The following is a 22,166-nucleotide window of genomic DNA, read 5'->3' as shown; positions in this document are numbered from 1 at the left end:
GTAAAGAGAAACTCTTATACAAATTTTTAAAATCTAATGTTAAAATTTAAAATTAATGTATTCTCGTACATACTTAACAATCCAAAGGCTGTAGTATATTAGAAGCATTATGCATGACTCAAAATTTTCATGGAATTTAAATGTACCCCATCAGCAAAGGCAATTCAATATACAGAAGTTGTTACAACATTAAATTATTATTGAATTTGTTAAATGTATAAAATGTATATAATTTATAATAGGAAGAACTAAATTGGAATACGTCCCATTATATTCACATTTATAAATTTCCTCACTAACATACTCTGATATCCACTGACGTGGCTTTTACTATTTCTATGTGGATATCTCCCAAATCTGTATCCTCAGCCAAACGTCTGCTAACACATACTCAAAATGTCCAAAATTCATTTTCTTCCCAAAGCCTACTCTTCTCATGTCTTTATTTCTGTTAATGTCACTGCCAGTATCCACATCACACAGATTCACAATCTCAGCTATTGTCTCACTCATTCAACAAATATTTGCGTATCTGCTATGTGCCAGGGCTGTTCTAGGCACCTGGGATACATCACAAGGAAAATAAAAATCCCTGTCCTAGCTGAATTAACATTCTTATATTCTCCTCCTTTCCACTCCTAAGTTTAGTGATCTGACTCGTCAATGCCACCACCACAACCTCTTTTACATTCATTGTCTCCTATCCATTCACCTGAACTATTTCAACGGCCTCTTCACTGATTTACCAACCTTTAGGTTTTCATCTCTCTAACACATCTCACAAACTGCCATATCAATCTTTCCAAAGCACCAGTCTGACTCTCCTCTTACAAACTTACAAGGATTTCCCAATGGCCACAAAATAAAGCCCATATTCCTCTGCTGGCCTATGAGGCACCCAGAATGATCCAATCTATGTTTCTAGGCTTATCTTCCAAACTGAAGAAAGCCAATTTCATTTTCACAACCCGACCCTCAAGTCAAAATGAATTACCTATTTCAATATTTCCTCCATCTTTGCCTTTTGTTTACAACTATAACCTCTACCTGGAATCCCCTATCCCTACTCCCATCTTTTCAATCTAATTTCCAAATCTTAACCATCCTTCAAGGTCCAGATCAAATTTAACCTCTTTTATGTTTTGTCCTGATTCCTCCAGCTGGAAGTCTTTACTCATTCCTCTGAAATCCTGTAGTACTCTATTTGAAACCATTTATAGCACTTAATATTTCCACCTTATGTTTTAATTATTTATCTGTAAAAAAAATAAATAAAATAAAATAAAATAAAATTATTTATCTGTGCCACTTGTTCCCCATTTGACTGTAAAGTCAGGGTTTTAGCCACCTTGCTTGTACTTGTATAAGAAAGGCTCATCATAAATATTTCTAGATTACTTAATATCATCGTTAAAGAAGTTACTAAGTTTTAGTCATTAAATGAACATTACTGGCTGTCTACTCTGTGCACTATGCCAGGCTCTAAAGAAATAATGGTGGATCAAGCAAGGAAAAGACAGTCAAATAAATAGATACATTTTAATATAATATGTTAAATACTTTAAAAAATGATCAAAGCATATTGAAGGCCTAACATAGTAGCAATTAAAAAAAAGGAGGTGATATATGGGAAAGAGGGGGGATACCAAGAAGCAAAATAGGAAGATTAGACAAACAACTAAACACAAACTAAGGGAATTAAAGATCTCTAAGATTTTGAGCCTAGGTAAAGAGAAGGATGCTTAGTGATACTATTAACCAAGCTGTAAAAACACCAAAGAAAAAACTTGGGCAAAGAAAAGACAGGAGTTTGGGTTAACAAACCACTTCAGGTATCCACAGGACAACTGAGATGGTCAACAGACAGATGAAAACAGAGATCTACAATTTGGAAGACAGGTCAGAGCTAGTGGTTAAGAGTTGGAAATTATCTGTACAAGGTGATTTGAAACTGCCTATGCCCTAAGTAAATGAAATTTTTCAGAAAGTAAGTGGACCAAGGACAGAATCTTTTGGAATACAAAGCAACAGAGTAGACAATAAGGAAAACACCAGATGTATAGAGTGCCACAGGAATTAAAGGGGCATTTCAAGAAGGAAGATATATTAAAAATTATCAAAAGCTGCTTAGAGAAGACATATCTGCACCTCCATGTTTTCTGCAGCATTATTCACAATAGCCAAGACATGGAAACAACCTAAGTGTCTGTCAACAGATGAACGGGTAAAGAAGATGTGAGATACACAAACACACAATGGAATATTATCCAGCCATGAGAAAGAAGGAAATCCAGCCATTTGCAATAACTTGCATAAACCTTGAGGGCATTATGCTAAGTGAAGTCAGAGAAAGACAAATACTATATGATATCACTGAAATGTGGAATTGAAAAATGCCCAACTCAAAGAAACAAAGAGTAGAATGATGGTTACCCAGGGCTGGGGCTGGTGGGGGAAATGGGAAGATACTGGTAAAAGGGTACAAACTTCCAGTTATAAGATTAACAAGTTCTGAGCATCTAATGTACAGCATGGTGATTATAGCTAATAATACTGTATTATATACTTGAAAATTGCAAAGACAATGGATCTTAAATGTTTTCACCAAAAAAATGAAATGGTAATTATGTGATGGAATGGAGGCGTTAGCTAGTGCTATAGTGGTAATCATCTGCAATCTATAAATGTATCATATCAACACACTGCACACCTTAAATTTACACCATATGTCAATTATATCTCACTAAAACTGGAAGAAAAATTTTAAAGAAAACTGAGAACATTTGAGTTAAATAAAACAGCTATCAAGGAAGGGTTCAGTATACTAACAATTATTCTATTTCTTCAGCTGGAAGGTGAATACAGATGCCTATTTACCTACCTATCTGTCTGTCTGTCTGTCTATCTATCTATCTATCTAATTGGAATGCTGCAACTGAATTATAAACAAAGAAAAATAGCTAACATTAGAATGCCTAGACTCTGACTTTAGAGCCTATAACTTAAACTATTCATATGTAAGATTAATAAAATATATCCTTAAGTTAAAGGAAAGAAAAATTAAAAGCTGCTTAGAGATCAAGAAGGAAGAGACTAAGAAGAGATATAATTAGGTCTGAGGATCAGGAGCTCTCTGGTGACCTTCAAAAAATGGTTTCAGTAGAGTAATGGGGCAGAAACTAGATTAGATTGCTTTGAGTACACGAGAGCTGAGGATATGATGACCACAAATACTGATCGATAATAAAAGCAATTATAGTTACCTTTACTGAATGCCTACTATCAGATATCGTTTTGAGTATTTTAAACACACTACCTTAACAGAGGCCCACAACTCTTTAATGTAAATATGATTTTCATTTTACCACTGAAGATCTGAAATTCAGAAAGGTTATTAAAGTATTATCTTGCCCAAGTATTGCTCATTCTGTAATCCACGCTTCTTTGAGAAAAAGACACATAGCCCACTATTTGGAGTGAAATCTTATTTTCTAAGATTTACCTCTAATTTTGGCCTCTCAATTTTCTGATACTCTTCCTTTCATTTCCAAAACTTTTCTAAACCATTAGATTTTTATATCAGGTGTGGTAACTAGCCTCTGAAATAACCCCCAATGATTCTTAACTCCTGGTAGTAATGCTCTTGTGCAATCCCCTCCCATACTAAATAGGACTGACCTCTATAACCAATAGAATATTGCATAAATGACAGAGTACTACTTCCAAGGCTAGGTCATAAAAGGCACTGTGGTTTTCATCTTATTCTCTCTTGGATTCCCCACTCTGCGGAAAGCCAGCCATGAAAAAACTGAAGCAGCCCTATGGAGAGGTCCAAGTGGTAAGGAACTGAGGCCTCCTGAAAAAAGCCAGCACAAATTTGTCAACCACTCGAGTGTGCCATTCTAGAATCGGATCCAGCCCCAGGCAAGCCTTGAGATGTCTGCAGCCTTGACTGGCATCTTGATGACAACCTCACAAAATATCCTTAGCCAGAATCACCCAGTTAAGCTGCTTCCAAACTCTTTACACACAGCAAGATTGTAAGACAATAAATGTTTCTTATTGTTTCAGTAGTTTTAGGTAGCTTGTTATAGAGCAATAGAGAATAAATATATGAAGCTAGACTTGAAACACATTTTTATATCACAGAATGTAATGTTATTAGATCATAACCAACATCTTTGGCTTGTCTTGATCAAAGTACCTAAAATTTTTATTCCTATAAAGATACAAAAACTACGGAAAGGAAAACTATGACAATTTCAAGTAAGTGATTTATTTAGCAATAATAAGCAAAACTGCATTCCCATAAGTCACAGCCACCAATACTGTAATTTAACTTATACCCTTGAATGCCCTTGAGAAGTCACATAGCTGCACTTCTGAGCTGGGACGGAACAAATCTGACAGATTAAATCAGCATCCTCCTTGTCTAAGGATCCTATTCTGACAATAAAATAAAGCTGATAACAAATGCTCTTTTACAACTAATTAAATCTGTATGGCTCATTCTTACATTTACTGTGGTAATAACTGTAAATTCTCTGAGGGCAGAGAGCAGTCTCACTTCAATTCTTATGGGCCACAGCATCTTGCACAGCACAAGTTCAAAATACATTTGTCAATTGCACAGACTTTGTAACACAAAGCCTAAATATCCAAAATCAGCACATCAGTTAATTTTTTAAGTGTTAACTATGTTATTTTTATTGAATTATTTTATAGCATTTCCAGTTTCATGAAATATCAAAATGCAAAGTCATTTCTTATTTTTTCTAATTTTCATTATCTTTTATTTCTACACAAGATTCAAACCTCTTTCATTTACTAGCCACAAGAAAAGTTCTTAGTGTGTTTGGCTTCCAGCCCTCTTTAATATATAAGGTTTATACAGGTTGGTAAAACATGTCGAGTTTTGACCAAATATAATAGTATGGCAACATAAAATTCTCACTCTGTTCTTAGTTTGTCCGTTTATCTGAAAGAAAACAAAAAAAGGAACCCAAAGGTTCTGCAATACACCTATACACTTATAAAAATGGTTTCTAATCCATCAGTCTCAGACCACTTCATAGCTCCAATTTCAATACTGTAAAACCTTATGAACTAGGTATTCTCTGTAGGCTAAATAATGTTTCCCACAAATATATTACTACTTGTCAAAATATATGAAGGTATTTGTACTTAATAAAATACTTCCATATTTCATCGAGTCTAAGATACCATCCATTGTTAAGACACACCATTAATTTATGTATCACTGCACCATTATTTTACATACCATTAAGAAAGAAAAACATTACCAATTAACTATGTGACATCTGTAAAATGAATCTCAATTTCAAAGGTGTAGGAATGTGGAACAAGGAATGTGCATCTTAGAATCTATAAAATGCAGTAGTTCATTTGGTCAAAATGTAGTTTCTCAAGCAATGGATTCTAGAAGTCCAGCTACCATCATTTGGTTTCCAAGAAATTTCATGACATTGAAAGAGTCTTGTTATACTAAAAGATTGAGTACCAACACCCTAAAATAAATGTCTGCTGAATAAATGAATAAAAGTTACTCCTATGGCTTATTTTTAATGAAGACAAAAATTAACAGCTATACTTTATTGAAAAGTATCTTCTATAGGTCAGGCCCTTGCTGGCACTTTCATATATTATTATAGCTAATTCTCATAATAATCTTGAAAGGTAAATATTATCCCCATTTTGCACGCAAGAAAACTGAGGTTCAGAGAAATAAAATAACTGTTTATAAGTCCACAGCCAATAAATGAGGGAAATGCAATTAAAGCAAAAAATTTAGATAAAATTAAAGCTACTTCCTCTACTGCCTTCAAGATGAATGGATCCCATATATCCTTCAAAGAATCTTACTTTATCCTACTCATTCCTAAAGGTTCTATCCTATTTTCCTCACTCTGTTAACAGACAAATTTCTCAAATGAAAAGTACACATATGTTGTCTCAATGACTTTAACCTCTTAAAACCTGGAATAAAGTTAGCAGAAGACAATTTATGTTCAGAATTCACTAATGAGCAACTTTTGTCAAATCCAAAGGCCTATACTTAATCCTCATTCTCATGAACCTGTCTACAAAGTATGTCACTGCTGATACTCCATTTACCCTTAAGACCCTTAACTCCTATAACAACGTTTTTTCCAAGATTTCCTCTATGTCTCTATTTTTCTGCATTACATACTTTCCCTTAGTGAATTAATTCTTTAATTACTATCTCAATTATAATAAATCTTATCTTTGATACAATTTTTCAAATTCCAGCTAGTACTTATCTCTACATATAGACATTTTGTGTATGAAATCAGCATACTTAAGATCTAATTTCATGAATTTACCATCCCCATAAGTAGCTATCCTCTACCAGTTTCCCTAGGTTTAAACCATTATATCAATATTAAATTCTTCCCTCCTTCAACACCTATATCTGGCTATTCATCCGACTTCTGTTATTTAAAGTATAAATATCAAAGCACCTACATAAATCACTGTGCTAAGCAATAAAAAGTGATACGTTAAAACATGTTTAATAGGGACTTCCCTGGTGGTCCAGCGGTTAAGACTCCGTACTCCCAATGCAGGGGGCACAGGTTTGATCCCTGGTCAGGGAACTAAGATCCCACATGCCGCACAGCGCAGCCAACAACAACAAAAAAAGTTTAATGGTATTACTTTACCTTTACCAATAATATCTTTATTTAATTTCAAATACTAATGAGAAAAAAAAAGATCTAACTACTAAAATATTGTGTATGCTTGCAATTACACAACTTGGAAAGGAGGTGTTACTTTTTTTTTTGAATTTTTGAATTTTATTTTATTGATTTTTTTTATACAGCAGGTTCTTATTAGTTATCCATTTTATACATATTAGTGTATATAGGTCAATTCCAAGAAGAGAGATGTTACTTTAATAGGATACTTTGTGTTTAACAGGGCAGGTTCACAAAATATGCATTAAATTATTATTATTAATTATTGATATCATTGTTAAAATTTTTTAAACATAAAGTTGGTTAAACAATGGTTTAGGGCTTCCCTGGTGGCACAGTGGTTAAGAATCCACCTGGCAATGCAGGGGACACGGGTTCGAGCCCTGGTCCGGGAAGATCCCACATGCCACGGAGCAACTAAGCTCATGCGCCACAACTACTGATCCTGCACTCTAGAGCCCGCGAGCCACAACTACTGAGCCCGCGTGCCACAACTACTGAAGCCTGCACGCCTAGAGCCCGTGCTCCACAACAAGAGAAGCCACCGCAATGAGAAGCCCGCACACCACAACGAAGAGTAGCCCCCACTCGCCACAACTAGAGAAAGCCCGCGCGCAGCAACAAAGACCCAGTGCAGCCAAAAATAAATAAATAAAATAAATATATTTATTAAAAAAAAACAAAAAACAATGGTTTAATAAATTTTCCTTACATAAAACCTATCACATTAAATAACATTGTCTCTAAAATGGAAGTAAGAAAGGTCAAGGAGGAATTTCAAATTTCTGCATTTGATAGTAATTTCTTTCCCTAAAACATTTTCTTCTCTAATTCATTATGCTTACAAATCAATTCAGAAATTCTAATAAGGCTCTACAACAAAAGTGCAAAAGAAAAAGGAAAAAGTTACCAATTTTCTTCCCAGTTTTTCATCTCTACCAAAACCAAAGAAACTTTCAAAAATGTATACATTAACTTTTTTTCTTTCATCAATAACCATTAACAAGTAGTAACATAAACTTTCTGTTCTATGAAATACTAGCCTTTTTTAAAAAGGTAAAATTCTTTCAACTTCCATTTGTCCAGTAATTGAATAAACAGTCTAAGTTGTCTTTTCCTAGTTACAGTTTCACTGACCCCTTCCCCCCACCTGTGTCAAGAGTAAATAAATCAAGTAAGATGCTGCTCAACTGTTAGTTTCAAACCCCTAGGGACAGCTATGTAATAATGGCTAATACTTATATAATACTTACTATGTGTAGTAACTATTACACCTCCTGTCCTGTTTTCCAATGATGGACTCATTTCATTTCACATGATCCTCCAAAGTAAAAATTATCATTATCCCCAGTTTAAGGATAAGAGAATTGTGGCACAGAAAGGCTAAATGACTTGCCCAAGCTCACGGGGTTATTACAATTTCAATTTCAGTGGTCTCTGAATCAATCCATTTTCTAATTTCTGAATCTATAAGGAACTGAATTTTTGAAAGTCCATGATACTAAGCAAACAAATCTTAGAAAAAAGATTTTGCAATCCTTTTTAGCAAATAACTAATGGCAGCATAATTTGAAATTACTCATATTTCAAACAAGCTTATTCTACTCAAAAAGAAAGGCTTAATCAAAAAATGTTTGAACTCTGTGATGAGAGATGGTGACTCACTTGCTTATCAACAGTTTTGTTACCTGCTATTATACAAATACTGGAAAGACAGGAGAGAGAATATCATCTCAATTTTGTCATCAATGATCACATTTGAGCGTATTACATAAAACTAAGTAAAAGGCCTAACTCTGCATTCACTGAATAAACAAAACTAAAAGAATAAGACCAACTTCTCTAAACTGATACCAAAGTAATTCATTTCCAGAGCTTTAGCCACACTCTGTAGGGGATAAACATGAACTTTTCTTATTTTCTCCATTCACTGCCTTCAATCATGCTCTTCTGAATCTCTTTTTTATCGCTTAATGACATCTCAGGCAGATCCCATAGCCTTTCAGTTACATTTTGTTTTGTTCTTGCTTTTAAAGTTTCTAAATATGCCAGACACTGCCAGATGCTGGATACTAACAGGTTATCTATGACTCTGCCTGACACACAGTAGGCTTTCAATAAATCTAAGATGATCAATCAATCAAATCTAAGATGCCACTAACAGTAATATACACCATTATTTTATGTGCTTCTAAGAATGAAAAAAAAGTCCGCCAATTAATCTATGACAATTAATTATGAGACGTATCCTGATTTCAGACATTAAAGTGTGGGAAAATTGATTAAATAAGGTATTAATTCAAGCTCTCACTATTTTTGGCTATACTATTTGGTTTTCCTGTCTTTGGTCTTGGTCTCTCCAACGCATCCTCTAGGATCTAAACTACACTCTCACTTTGCACTGATCCTTCTCCCCAGTCTCTTCTTTAAAATCCTTAATGGTTCACAACAAGAAACATTTAAACACCTCGAGGCCCTTCACCCCTTGATCCCTCCCAGTCCACCTTTCCAAATCACACTATCACCTCTCCAACATACCCACTAAACCAGATTTCACTAATATGCTTGGATACTTCCACCCATCTATGCCTTTGTTCAATAGTACCCTATCTGCCTAGAATGACGCCAGTGCCCTGTCCCCTCTTCACCATGTCATCAAACCCTACTCAATCTCTAAGTACAAACACTACCTCTGTGAAAGCTTTTAAGATAAATACCTTTGATCTCCAGAGCAAAATCAATTGGCCATTCCTCTGCAACATAATCACAATATACTACGATTAGGAGACCACCCAAGTTATGAGCTCCTCTAGGACAGGGGCTTACCTATTTTTACCTCACCAGCCCCTTGCGTGATCCTGACCATGTAACACCATGTTAAGAATCCAGGTTCTGGGGCTTCTGTGGTGGCGCAGTGGTTAAGAATCTGCCTGCCAATGCAGGGGACAAAGGCTCGAGCCCTTGTCTGGAAGATCCCACATGCTGCGGAGCAAATAAGCCCGTGCACCACAACGACTGAGCCTGCGCTCTAGAACCCGCGAGCCACAACTACGGAAGCCCACACACCTAGAGCCCGTGCTCCACAACAAGAGAAGCCGCCGCAATGAGAACCCTGCGCACCTCAACGAAGAGTAGCCCCTGCTCACTGAAACTAGAGAAAGCCCGCACGCAGCAACGAAGACCCAACGCAGCCAAAAATAAATAAATAAACTTACTAAAAAAAAAAAAAGAATCCAGGTTCTGAAATAAGACAAACCTGTGTCTGAATTCTGGTTTTAACCATTCACTAGCTATGTGACCTTGGGCAATCTACTCAATCTAAAACTCAGCGACTTCTTAAAACAGGGATAACTAAACCTACCTTAGAGGGTAAGGATTAAATGTAAAATGCCTGGCACAATGGAAACACTCAATAAACATTAGCTGTTATTATCATCATCATTGTTTTATTATTTTTTTTAAAAAAAGGAAGGAGACACTCATGAATACTTAACGAATTGGTTTAATACATATTCTAATCTCCTCTAGTCAGATGTGCCCTGACTTTGGCTTGGCAGCATGTTATAAGAGATGGGGAGATGGCGGGCGGGGGGCAGGGGAGGTGCTCTTCATGTACATGTAACCTGTGTTAACATTCAAACAGATATGTTACAGAGAAATGCCCAAATGATTTTTCAACTTTCCTGAGTCTTGCTCTCATCCTTACCTAACTCCTCAAGCCTTACCATAATTCCTCAGTCCTGTCTCCTCACCTACAATAGGTTTCTACCTAGATGGGGCAATGGCTAATTTTCTCTAGTTGAGTAAACAACATTTTTAAGGTTTGAGTCTCTTAACTTACATAGTCTTTTAATTGACACACACATGAACTATTTGAGGTCGTTAATGTGAACTAATAGATTAGGTTCAGATAAATGTTATTAACACTGAGTATTTACGTAATCATTAACAAGAACATTTAAATTCATATGGGCTCTTACAAAGAAAATTTATTCTTAAAATTAAAAGTAAAGAAATGTTTATATGGCAGTGATAAGCCTCAGCAAGGTATAGCAGTGAGCAGGAGGTCAATACTTTTATTCCAGGCTCTCCTATCAGCTAGTTGTGAGACTGACCACATATCTTGGCCTTTCTGTCCTCGATTTATTCATCTGTGAAACAGAGGGCTTGAGAAGGTCTTTTTCAACTCTAAAACTAATTCTAGTATTAAAAATTAAAATTCCATTACAGAATTGGAAAGAACTAAAACTAGATTGTCTCTGAAAACTCAAAGGATTCACTTAAGCTATTCAGACATACTTAGGAATGCACATGTGAATTTCACCCCAATTTTTAAAAAAAGAAAAGAATATGAAGGCACAGTCTATAACTGAAATGAATGCAAGTTACAAGTAAACAAGGAGAACTAATTTATTTCAAAACCATATAATTGTTCCCACCTGAATTTCTTACTGTATATAAAAAAGGACAATTTATTAATAAAAATATCACAGATAACAGGAGTAATACCTAAAATCAACAAAGCCATTTTCCAAGAAAATCTGAACTGGACAAGCCCAGAGGGACAAAATTTGAGGCTCGGTTTCCCTCACAAAGATACTGTTAACCTAGCATTAACTAAATAATTTTAATAGCAAATATAGGCATTGTCTAAGCACTTTTCATATTTTAACTCATATAATCCTCACAAAAGTCCTGTAACTAGAGTGAAGTAAGTCAGAAAGAGAAAAACAAATACCGTATGCTAACACATATATATGGAATCTAAAAAAAATGGTTCTGAAGAACGTAGGGGCAGGACAGGAATAAAGACGCAGATGCAGAGAATGGACTTGAGGACACGGGGAGGGGGAAGGGGAAGCTGGGACAAAGTGAGAGAGTGGCATGGACATATATACTCTACCAAATGTAAAACAGATAGCTAGTGGGAAGCAGCCACATAGCACAGGGAGATCAGCTCGGTGCTTTGTGACCACCTAGAGGGGTGGGATAGGGAGGGTGGGAGGGAGACGCAAGAGGGAGGGGATATGGGGATATATGTATACGTATAGCTGATTCACTTTGTTATACAGCAGAAACTAACACAACATTGTAAAGCAATTATACTCCAATAAAGATGTTTAAAAGAAAGTCCTGTAACTACTATTACTGTCCCGATTATACAAATGAGGAAACTGAAGCACAGAGAGGTAGAATGACTTGCCTGAGGTCACTCAGCTAGTAAACTGTCCAGATGGAATATGAACCTAGGCAGTCTGGCTTCAGAGTTTGTTCTCTGTGTGCGTTATTGACGTATAAGCATATGATGCAAAATAGTTAAACAATAAAATGAATCAGGGTGATTGTGTTCACTCAGCCACTAACCAAGCCATGTGTCCTTGAATCACAACCTCTCTGGACCTCATTTCCCACTCAAGTGAAAAAGGGAATTGGACTTAATTAATATCTGAAATTCCTTACAGGTCTAACGTTCCATGATCTATGGAATGATCTAAAAGCCAAAAGCCACGACTGTGGCATAGCAACAGCTATATCCACTGTTCTTTATCTTCCTCTTCTTATACTTATCATTATATCTCATTTTTTTCTTACGGCTCATCTTTATAAGGTCCTCTATTTAACAGCTGCCTACCTCATAACAGTTACACTGATAATCTTGAGGAAAAAATAAATTAACCCAGGTGAACTCTGACCTCCAGACCATACTCTACTACCTCCAAACCATGCATACTGAGACCTGGGACTAAAAATAGACCAGCCATTACTTCAGCAGGTGCTGGAGAACAGGTCAGACTACGCCTAAATGTACTTATATATAAATGGATGGATTTATTTATTTTTCATAAAGCAGTATGATGTAGGAATTAAAAGCAGGGGCTCTTTCAGTCTCATCTCTGCTAACCACAATTAGCAGTTTCAACATAATCAGTTACTTAATGGCTCTAAGACTCAGGTTCCCCATCTACAAACAGAACTAACATAACAACCTACCTAAACAGCTTGCTATAAAGAGAAAATGTTTTTAAAGTAATGTCACAGTGACTGACAAAGTAAGCACTCAAAAAATAACAGCTGTTGTTCCTGCTACTGCTACTGTTACTGGCACTGTTACTGCCACCACTGTTATTTACAATTCGCATATAAAAGCAAGAGTTCCAAAGTGTGACAAATTTGATTTCAAATTCTGGCTCTATTACTTACTAGATGTGTGGCATGAACAAACTGACTAGTCTCTCTAAGCCTGGGTTTCCTCATCAGTAAAATGGAGATAATAAATCATCTATCTCACAAAACTGTTGTGAAGATTAAATGAAGTAACATACTGATGACACCTGGTTCCTAACTGGTCAATAAATGTTAATTCCTTTCTCTTTAATGACAAAATGACCACATTTCCACTAATTCAATTCAACGAAGAGAGAATGGAAGTGGGAATCCCAGGAAAGACAACTTTCTTTTCTCTATCATCCTGTGCAGGGGGGATATACCAGAGAATCCTCACTCACGGGTTTCCTTTATCCTCTTATGTGCTTCCTAAGACTAGAGAGTTTTTTCTCAGGCCATCTCCAAACGTTCTGAAAGGAGTCCTGTGCTCTAAGGCAGCAACTCTCAGAAACCCTTTCAGGGAACCCAAAAGGTCAAAACTATTTTCATAATAATACTACAACTTCATGTGCTTTTTTCACTCTCATTCTTTCATGAGTACACAGTGGAGTTTTCCAGAGGCTAGATGAAATGTGATGTCATGTCTCTGATGGCTAGTAGAGGTGTGCTTGTATACTCTTGTGTTTCAGACATTTCTTAGTTTTAATTTCTAATATAGCATATTATCAATAGACATTGAAATCCTCAATAATTTTTAAGAGTTTCAAATGGTCCCAAGACCAAAAAGTTAAAGGACTTCTCTTAGGTATAGAAAAAGCTCACAAAGCACTTGGATTACTGTGAATTACAACTTTACCAATTTAGCTTAAATAAGTAATTCACACAATAATCTAAAAGCTTCTCATTTTCCTGTATGATTACATTTCACCCTTCAATCTTCAAAAAATTCACTTGTTCACTAATTATTTATGACTATTCAGTGAAAGAACTGGGTCTAAGGACTTACATCTCCTTATTCATGGTCTACAGTCTTTCCAAATACTGCAGGTCATCTTCAATAAGGAATGACTATGTATTCTTAATCAACATACTGTCCTTCTTGTTACAGAGAATATGAAAATTGTAAGTTATGCTTACAGCAGGTTAATTAAACTTTCCTCTGACCTGTAATAAATAAACAACTTTTTAAGGATTTTCTGATCAGTCCCCATAGATACCACACCTGCCTAGTGATGGGAAGAAACAGGTAACCAAATTTCTTCCTATAAACAAATTAAATTTAAAGGCGTATAACATAAAAAGTTTGAAAAGCCAGGGAGAATTCATCCATATTATTTACACAAGTGATCCAAATTTATAACCATGTTCCAAGTCCTCAATCTACAATTTTCCCTTTCTACAACATTTTTAATTTTGAAAGCACTATGCTGACTAAACTATAAAACCAAACACACACACGCACACACACACACAGGAATACTGTTTTTTGGCACTTCCCTGGTGGCGCAGTGGATAAGAATCTGCCTGCCAATGCAAGGGACACGAGTTCGATCCCTGGTCCAGGAAGATCCCACATGCCACGGAACAAGTAAGCCCGTGCACCACAACTACTGAGTCTGCACTCTAGAGCCCACAAGCCACTACTGAGCCTGTGTGCCACAACTACTGAAGCCCGCACACCTAGAGCCCACGCTCCACAACAAGAGAAGCCACCGCAATGAGAAGCCCACACACCGCAACGAAGAGTAGCCCCCGCTCACCGCAACTAGAGAAATCGCGTGCAGCAATGAAGACCCAATGCAGCCAAAAATAAATAAATTTATAAAAAATAAAATACTGCTTTTTGGTTTTTTCTATTTTTAAGATAACAAAAGAGCTAGAATTTAATGACAAATCTATCAGCCTATAGGACATAATAGAGCCCCTATAAATATTTGTTGAATGAATGAATAATTTTTTAAGGCATTTGTTCATGAGCATTGTCTACTTGGCTTCTTTTAAAGATTTTTTTTTTTTTTTTAAAGATTTTTTTTTTTAATGTGGACCATTTTTTTTAAAAGTCTTTATTGAATTTGTTACAATATTGCTTCTGTTTTATGTTTTGGTTTTTTGGCCGCGAGGCATGTGGGACCTTAGCTCCCTGACCAGGGATGGAACCCACACCCCCTGCACTGGAAGGTGAAGTCTCAACCACTGGACCGCAAGGGAAGGCCCTACTTGGCTTCTTTTAGCATTTACTAGGTAAGGGGAAGACCTGAAAAAGGAAAATACAACTGGGCAAGAATCCTAGTGAATTCTGACACTCTCTCAATCCCAAAGGCCAATGAAATACCAAGCAACCCACAAACCACCTGCAGTTAAGCTACACAACTTGAGCAAAATCTTCCAAACTTTTTTTATGTCATATCACTATTAAAAAAAAAAGTTTACTATGCACCTCCAATATATGTACCTTTGTTTATAAATTATCTCCTTCTACAACTGTGTACATTATAAAACACAGAATTTTTTTAAGTGGAAGTTTTAAAAGATGAGACAATAATAAAATAAATAATTTAAACTTTCATTTGTGAATAATGTGAAAATATTTTTAATCTCTCTTAAGAAATTATCAATAGCAATACTTCTAAAGAACAACCTAACAGAAAAAGTTCATTACTTTTTAAAATCTTAGTTTTTAGTATTTCAAAGGCCTAGTTCAAACTTCAGGATTCAGTTAATTTTGAAACTTGATTATGATGGCTATAAGCTGGAAAACAGACCTCACAAAGGCAGAATACTCTAATACATAACATATATTTAGGGTGTTCACTGTGGATGACAACGGATGTAAAATCTTATTTCAAAGAATTATCTTAATTATTTTGAAACTTTTTGGCAAACGTCTTGTCAGGTCTATTAGAGTACCATTGTTTTTTCTGCAATTTGGCTGACAAAAAGCTAGTACTAGAAGTAGAATTGTCAGCTCTGCCATTTCCTTGTTGTTCACATGTGTTTGCATTATGCTGTTAAGGCTGGTACTGCTGTTGAGGCTTCTTTACAAGAGTCTTTTTAAGTCACATCCATTTTATAAGGGTTAGTTTAGTCAAAACTAAATAATATCCATAAACTCATCTTAACTATGCACCCATAAACTGGATAAATTGCTATTTGCTGAAAGTGAACAAACAAGTGAGAAAACTATTAGCAATTCTTGTCTCTCTTTCCATCAGACTACCTCCTAAACAAGGTCATTGCATCAATCCATTTATTCAATATTAGTAAAATTTCATTTCTTCCTGTCTTATGCATAAAAATGAATATAATTAAGACTTCTAAAACTACCTTCTCTTAGTCCATGGGAGTGTTGGGTACTCTCCTTGGGGGCTATGATGCAAATATACTTGCAACACCTAGCCGGCACAACTCAATCAGTCTCAAATGCTTTTCAGATTAGGACTGGATTTGAAGCCAGAACTGATTTTCCATGGTCACCTCGGGTCAAATAAGAGTCTTATGTTCTTATGATCTGGGCCTTCACTCAAAAACTGATCCAAAAGCAACCTTCAGGGATGGATGGACAGGTATAATCTTTCCAGGACAAGTTAACCTAACACACTTTATTATACAAAGATAATAAAGAACAGTAATAACTTTCTGTTTTATACAACATTCATTCACTCACTGAAGAAACATTTGTAAATGCCAGGCATCTTACTGCCATACTCATTTACAAATGTTATTTTAAATATGCTATACTGTACTTTTCATTTGCCGAAGTGCCTAAAAGAAAAAGTGTGGTTTGTGCCCCATCGGGTGGCCAAACTGGAAATTTCAAACAAGTTTCAGCAAGGCAAGTTAACCGTAACTAATCAACATAATACCTTTGGGAAATTGAAGCCTGCAACACAAGTGTTCTCATGGGAGAGTTCTATAAATGAAAATCACAATAATGTTATGGCAATGTTTCCTTACACTTGAAAATAAGGGATATGCAGTTTATGGAAAATCCCTTCCCAAATCTTGCAACAAAAAATTAAACTATGACCATCACTTTTTACTTAAGTTAAATAAAAGCTTCACTGGGTCAGCTTTCCAGTCACAGATTAAAATATCATTAAAATTATTTGAAAGGAGACTATTAATTTAAAAGGATGCTATTAATAGTAATGCTTTAAGTTCTGCCCTCTTCATATGTAAAACATAATGAAACCATAAAAATGTACAGAAATTTGGAGCTATATGGGTCCTTAGAAAATAGAGGGCTGTGAGCTTAGAAACCATCAAGTCCAGTTCTCTCACTTTACAGATGAAGAACCTAAAGCCCAGAAAGAGGAAGTGATTTCGTCAGGGTCACACAGTCTGGGTGACCTGACTCCCAATGCTTACACATCTGTGCTCAAGAGACTAGCTATCTATATATGATCCTGGACAAATAAATAACTTAACCTTTCTGGACCTTAGTTCCCTTGCCTGAAAAAAAACAAGGAGACAGATAATCTCTCAATTCCCTTTTAACTCTAAAGTCCTGAAATTTAGATACCTCATTATTTTAGTACCTTACAAAACTACAGCGTACACTGAAAAAACCATTCATGGTTCCTGAGAAACCAAAGCAGCACAGGACCCTAGGGAAGAAAACACAAGTCAGCAGCCTAAGGCACCAAATATATTTGCTTCTTTTGCTAATATTCTGTAAAATATTAACCTGGTCATACTAGCCTATTTGGTTGAAACTGGTCTAAATTAATTTTCGTTAATCAATTACAGAACTCTAAAATATACAATCACTGATACTAAATTTTAAAAAGTACTCTTATAAAGCTTTATTGATGTTTTATATTATATGCCAAGATTTACACTCAAATAGATTACTGGAAACAGGGATAGTCTCTTCCCATTTGTGTTTGTTGTTTGTAAAAACTATTCACAAATGGATCAAACTGATTTTCTTTATATGGTTTCTCCATGTTGCTCTATTCTTTTATGCTCTATTATTCTGCTTATGAAAACCAAGTCTGTGAACACCACAATTCATTTTTAAATTAGAAACTGATAATTTTCAGGATATTGATGGATCACTAACAATAATTTTAACAATCCAAAAAATGAAATCCACTACAAGTTAAATCAAAAACCTATGAACTGGTACTTCCCTGGTGGTGCAGTGGTTAAGAATCCGCCTGCCAATGCAGGGGACACAGGTTCGAGCCCTGGTCTGGGAAGATCCCACATGCCGCGGAACAACTGGGGCCGTGCACCGCAACTGCGGAGTCTGCTCTCTGGAGCCCGCAAGCCACAACTACTGAGGCCACGTGCCTGGAGCCCGTGCTCCGCAACAAGAGAAGCCACCACAATGAAAGGCTCATGCACTGCAACGAAGAGTGGCCCCTGCACCTCGCAACTAGAAAAAGCCCGCACACAGAGGTGAAGACCCAACGCAGCCAATTAATTAATTAATTAATTTTTAAAAATACAAAAAACCTATGAACTACAACAGAACTTGAAAAGCTCTGGCTCTATACTCTTATTTTATGAAAGAGGAAAGAACCCTGGAAAGGCAAAAAGACTGTCCCCATGGCCTCATGACGAACATATACAAGAACTAGCACTTATTGTATGACCGTGTGTACACAATAATACATATAATCAGAGATGTAAAACATTTGCAGCTTCAATCTAATTCTCTGCTTATTTCAAGTAAAATTTAATATAGCAAAATGACATAAAACCAAAGAAGCTGAACAGTTCATAGTCGTTCACAGCACTAGAAAGCAGCCTACACAAGAAATCAGGAGTAGTACACCCAAATTTCATCACCAGTACTTGAAAAACAAATTCAAGTGTCTGTTCTACTAAGTGTTTCAAGAGCATCATCTTCATATATGAGAAACTACATGTTACTGCATTATGAGAAGGTTCTTTTCTCTAGCAAATGCTAACATCTTTTATGATGTCCTTTTTTCCCCAAAGTTTCTTTTTTCTTTTTTTTTTTTAATTTATTTATTTATTTATTTTTGTCTGTGTTGGGTCTCCGTTTCTGTGCGAGGGCTTTCTCTAGTTGCGGCAAGCGGGGGTCACTCTTCATCGCGGTGCGCGGGCCTCTCACTATCGCGGCCTCTCTTGTTGCGGAGCACAGGCTCCAGACGCGCAGGCTCAGTAGCTGTGGCTCACGGGCCTAGTTGCTCCGCGGCATGTGGGATCCTCCCAGACCAGGGCTCGAACCCGTGTCCCCTGCATTGGCAGGCAGATTCTCAACCACTGCGCCACCAGGGAAGCCCCCCAAAGTTTTAAGCTGCCAAAATTCCTAGACTCTAAAGACTCTTATTTATGCCCCTTTAACTATTTTTAAAGGAACAGCACCAGCTCTTGAGAAATAGTATACAACACACAGATCCCAACCCTATAAAAAATGTCTTTAATGGCTCCAATTCACAAAGAAAAGTGCCCCATATTAATTTTGCCTACCAAACAATGAGCTTTTCCACGACAGGAGTCACATAGTAGGGACCCTCTGCAGAATAAAATTTCAACAATTAATGAATTTTTCAAAAAATAATTTCTAATTGGCCTAGGAAAGATAATGCAGTCACACATATGAAATGTGTTCCTCTCCTCTCTGACCAACCTAAAGTAATCATTTAGGACTAATGTCCAAATGGAGTATGTGAATGAAGAGTCCCAGAATGACTCCAGCCACAAAGCTGACATTATAAATCAAGAGGTAATTTCATCTTCAAACTAAATCTTATGCTTCTCCTTCCAGCCCCAGAAACTGTATTTCAGATTAATACAATTCTATGAAACAGTTAAGTGCTGTAATACTTAAAATGAATCATAGCATACAATCAGCCGCTATTACTTCTCCCCAAATGAAGCATTCCATACTATATAACAAGTATAAGATGTTGCCTCAGCATGCTGTGTTCTATGAAGAACTAGCAGTGGTGCTGAAAATTACTACTAGAAAGATGAAAGACCAATACCTTCCTTTCAATAAAAACCATCATCTGGACTCTAGCCAAGGTTTTAAAACTGACCAAATGTTATTAGAAACAATAAATCAAAAAATCTACAGGCTGAAAAGCTAATCCCTTATTTCATTCTTACAAAATGTAGCCACAAAACACTACAAGAAAATTAAGTGAAAAGAAAGCATTCATAATTTTAGGCCTTTCATTTCTGTCAATACTCAAATACTGTATGTTACAAGGTGAATTTATTTTACAATCTTCAAGGTTGTTTAACCTACTTACATCCCTTTCCTTTTCTTCAATTATTACAACTGTTATACGAATAAATAAACCCGCGCTGTTGCCTAAACATACTATCAATGAACTTAGAACAGAAATTAAATAGAAAATCGAAATATCTCAATTTATAAAATCTAGCTAGAATATTTGTGTTCATATTGATTTTATACTCTTTGTTCCTGCACATAACATAGATGTGAATTCCTGGAGGTTACAGATTAAGTCTTTCTCTATCCAGGAGCTGAATTGCCAGCCACTGAGAATAACCTATTGCAATGCTTAAAGCCCTTCAGGTATCTTGGCTTCTGAAAATATAAATGAGCTCGTTATCTTCACTTTTCTTTTTATTAATGTAAGGTTCCTTATCACTATCTATTAAATACCCTTCAGGAGCTGTTATCACAGAAATTAAGGGTCAGGAGGGCCATGATTTCTGTAATAACACAGGTATGTTTTCAAAGTACATTGTTTACAAGATAGTACTTTTCTCCCTAGCTAACAAAATTTTAGGAAAGAAAACCTGAAAATTTTAATAATTCCCTTCTCTTTCTTCCTTCCTCTTCCCCTTCACTCCATTCCAAAACAACAGAAGAGCCAAAACCAAAGATATAATTACTTTATATACTTCATTAAATTAGTGAAAAAACGAGTCACCGTCTTTTTATCAAAACAAGATAGTTGATTACGATACGTTTGCATACTGTAACCACCGCATGTGTGATACACATTTAAATCAAGTTTCAACCCTGTTACAAAGCCTTTGTCAACAGTGGGCAAGTGGGGGAAAGCTGAAGGGCTCTGTGGAATGAAGGAAATCACTGGAGGGGCTTATCTGGGAAGAGAAGGATTCCTTGGTGAGAGGTGAGCAGACAGAAACAAGACCTAACCTTGGCAAGGGGGCGCTCGCCCAGGGTGGGGACCAGAGGTCAGGGTGAGCGGGAGGAGGGGATTACCGCGGAACCGCCGCGACCCCGGGCTACCCTCACACCCCGACTCCCCCACCTGCGGCTCGCCCTCCCACCACCATTCCCCAGCCCCGACCGGCTGTGCAGTCCCTCCCGGTCCGCCGCCCGCATATCCGTTACCCCGGCGGCAGCGGGGCTGCGGGGGAGGGGAAGGTCAGCGGGGCCCGACGGGGGCCGGCCGCGGCGGGGATGCCGCAGTGGCTCCCCGCCGCACCGGGTCAAAGTCCGCCCGGCCGCGGGGAAGCAGCAGGAGCGGAAGGCGGCGGTGGAGGTCGGGACTGGCGAGGTGGTGGCCCCTCCGAGTCCTCCCACTACCCGGCCGCTGCCGGTACCTCATACTGGATGTATTGCTTCCTCCACTCGGGAGTGATGTGCGCGGAGAGGTGCTCGGCGAACTTCATCCTGCCGTCTCCCCCTCACTCCCACTCGGATCCAGCAGTTACAGGCGGCGGCGGCGGCGGCGGCAACAGCGACTCCGACTCCTCCCCACATGGGCCCCGGCGCGGCGCGGCGATGCGCTTCTCTCCTCCTCCGCCGCCGCCGAGGTCTCCTCAGAGCCGCCCTCCCGCCATCTTCCTCCTCCTCTCCATAGCCCCGCCCCGCCCTCTATACGTCATCGCCATGGTAACCGCCTACGCGCACCGACGAAAGGGGCGGAGTAAGGGGCGGGATTTGGGTACATTCCTTAAGGCTCCGCCCCTTCTGGGCCGGACGTGCTGAAGGCACCTCCCATGACCTCTTACGTCTGGCTCCTGTGGGCCTTACAGCTGCTCTTTACCGCCAGCCTGGGAAGCAACAGTGTTGTTATTACAATTAATATTAATACTGTAGCAACAATAATCCACACAAGACGTTTATATTTTCAAAGATTTGTGCAGGGCTTCCGTGGTGGCGCAGTGGTTAAGAATCTGCCTGCGAATGCAGGAGACACAGGTTCGAGCCCTGGTCCAGGAAGATTCCCCAAGCCTCAGAGCAACTAAGCCCGTGGGCGGCAACTACTGAGCCTGCGCTCTAGAGCCCGCGAGCCACAACTACTGAGCAGGCGTGCCACAACTAATGAAGCCTACGCACCTACAACCCGTGCTCTGCAACAAGAGAAGCCACCACAATGAGAAGCCCACACA

The 22,166-nt window shown here is 37.7% G+C and overlaps 1 protein-coding gene across 1 annotated transcript in view; it reads right to left on the bottom strand.

Annotated features, from left to right (window-relative positions):
* Nucleotides 1-21,631, bottom strand: part of XPR1 (xenotropic and polytropic retrovirus receptor 1) — a 196,161-nt gene extending 174,530 nt beyond the window's left edge. The window contains exon 1 of the mRNA XM_068541354.1: nucleotides 21,375-21,631. Within this exon, the coding sequence (XP_068397455.1) occupies nucleotides 21,375-21,443 (69 nt within the window). The 5' untranslated portion in view covers nucleotides 21,444-21,631. The remainder of the gene's footprint in view (nucleotides 1-21,374) is intronic.
* Nucleotides 21,632-22,166: the final 535 nt, after the last annotated feature.

Source organism: Eschrichtius robustus, chromosome 3 (genome assembly GCF_028021215.1).
Source record: "Eschrichtius robustus isolate mEscRob2 chromosome 3, mEscRob2.pri, whole genome shotgun sequence".
In the NCBI taxonomy this organism is placed as follows: domain Eukaryota; kingdom Metazoa; phylum Chordata; class Mammalia; order Artiodactyla; family Eschrichtiidae; genus Eschrichtius; species Eschrichtius robustus.
The sequence above is the reverse complement of the archived record's forward strand: the minus strand, read 5'-3'. Positions and strand labels throughout refer to the sequence as shown.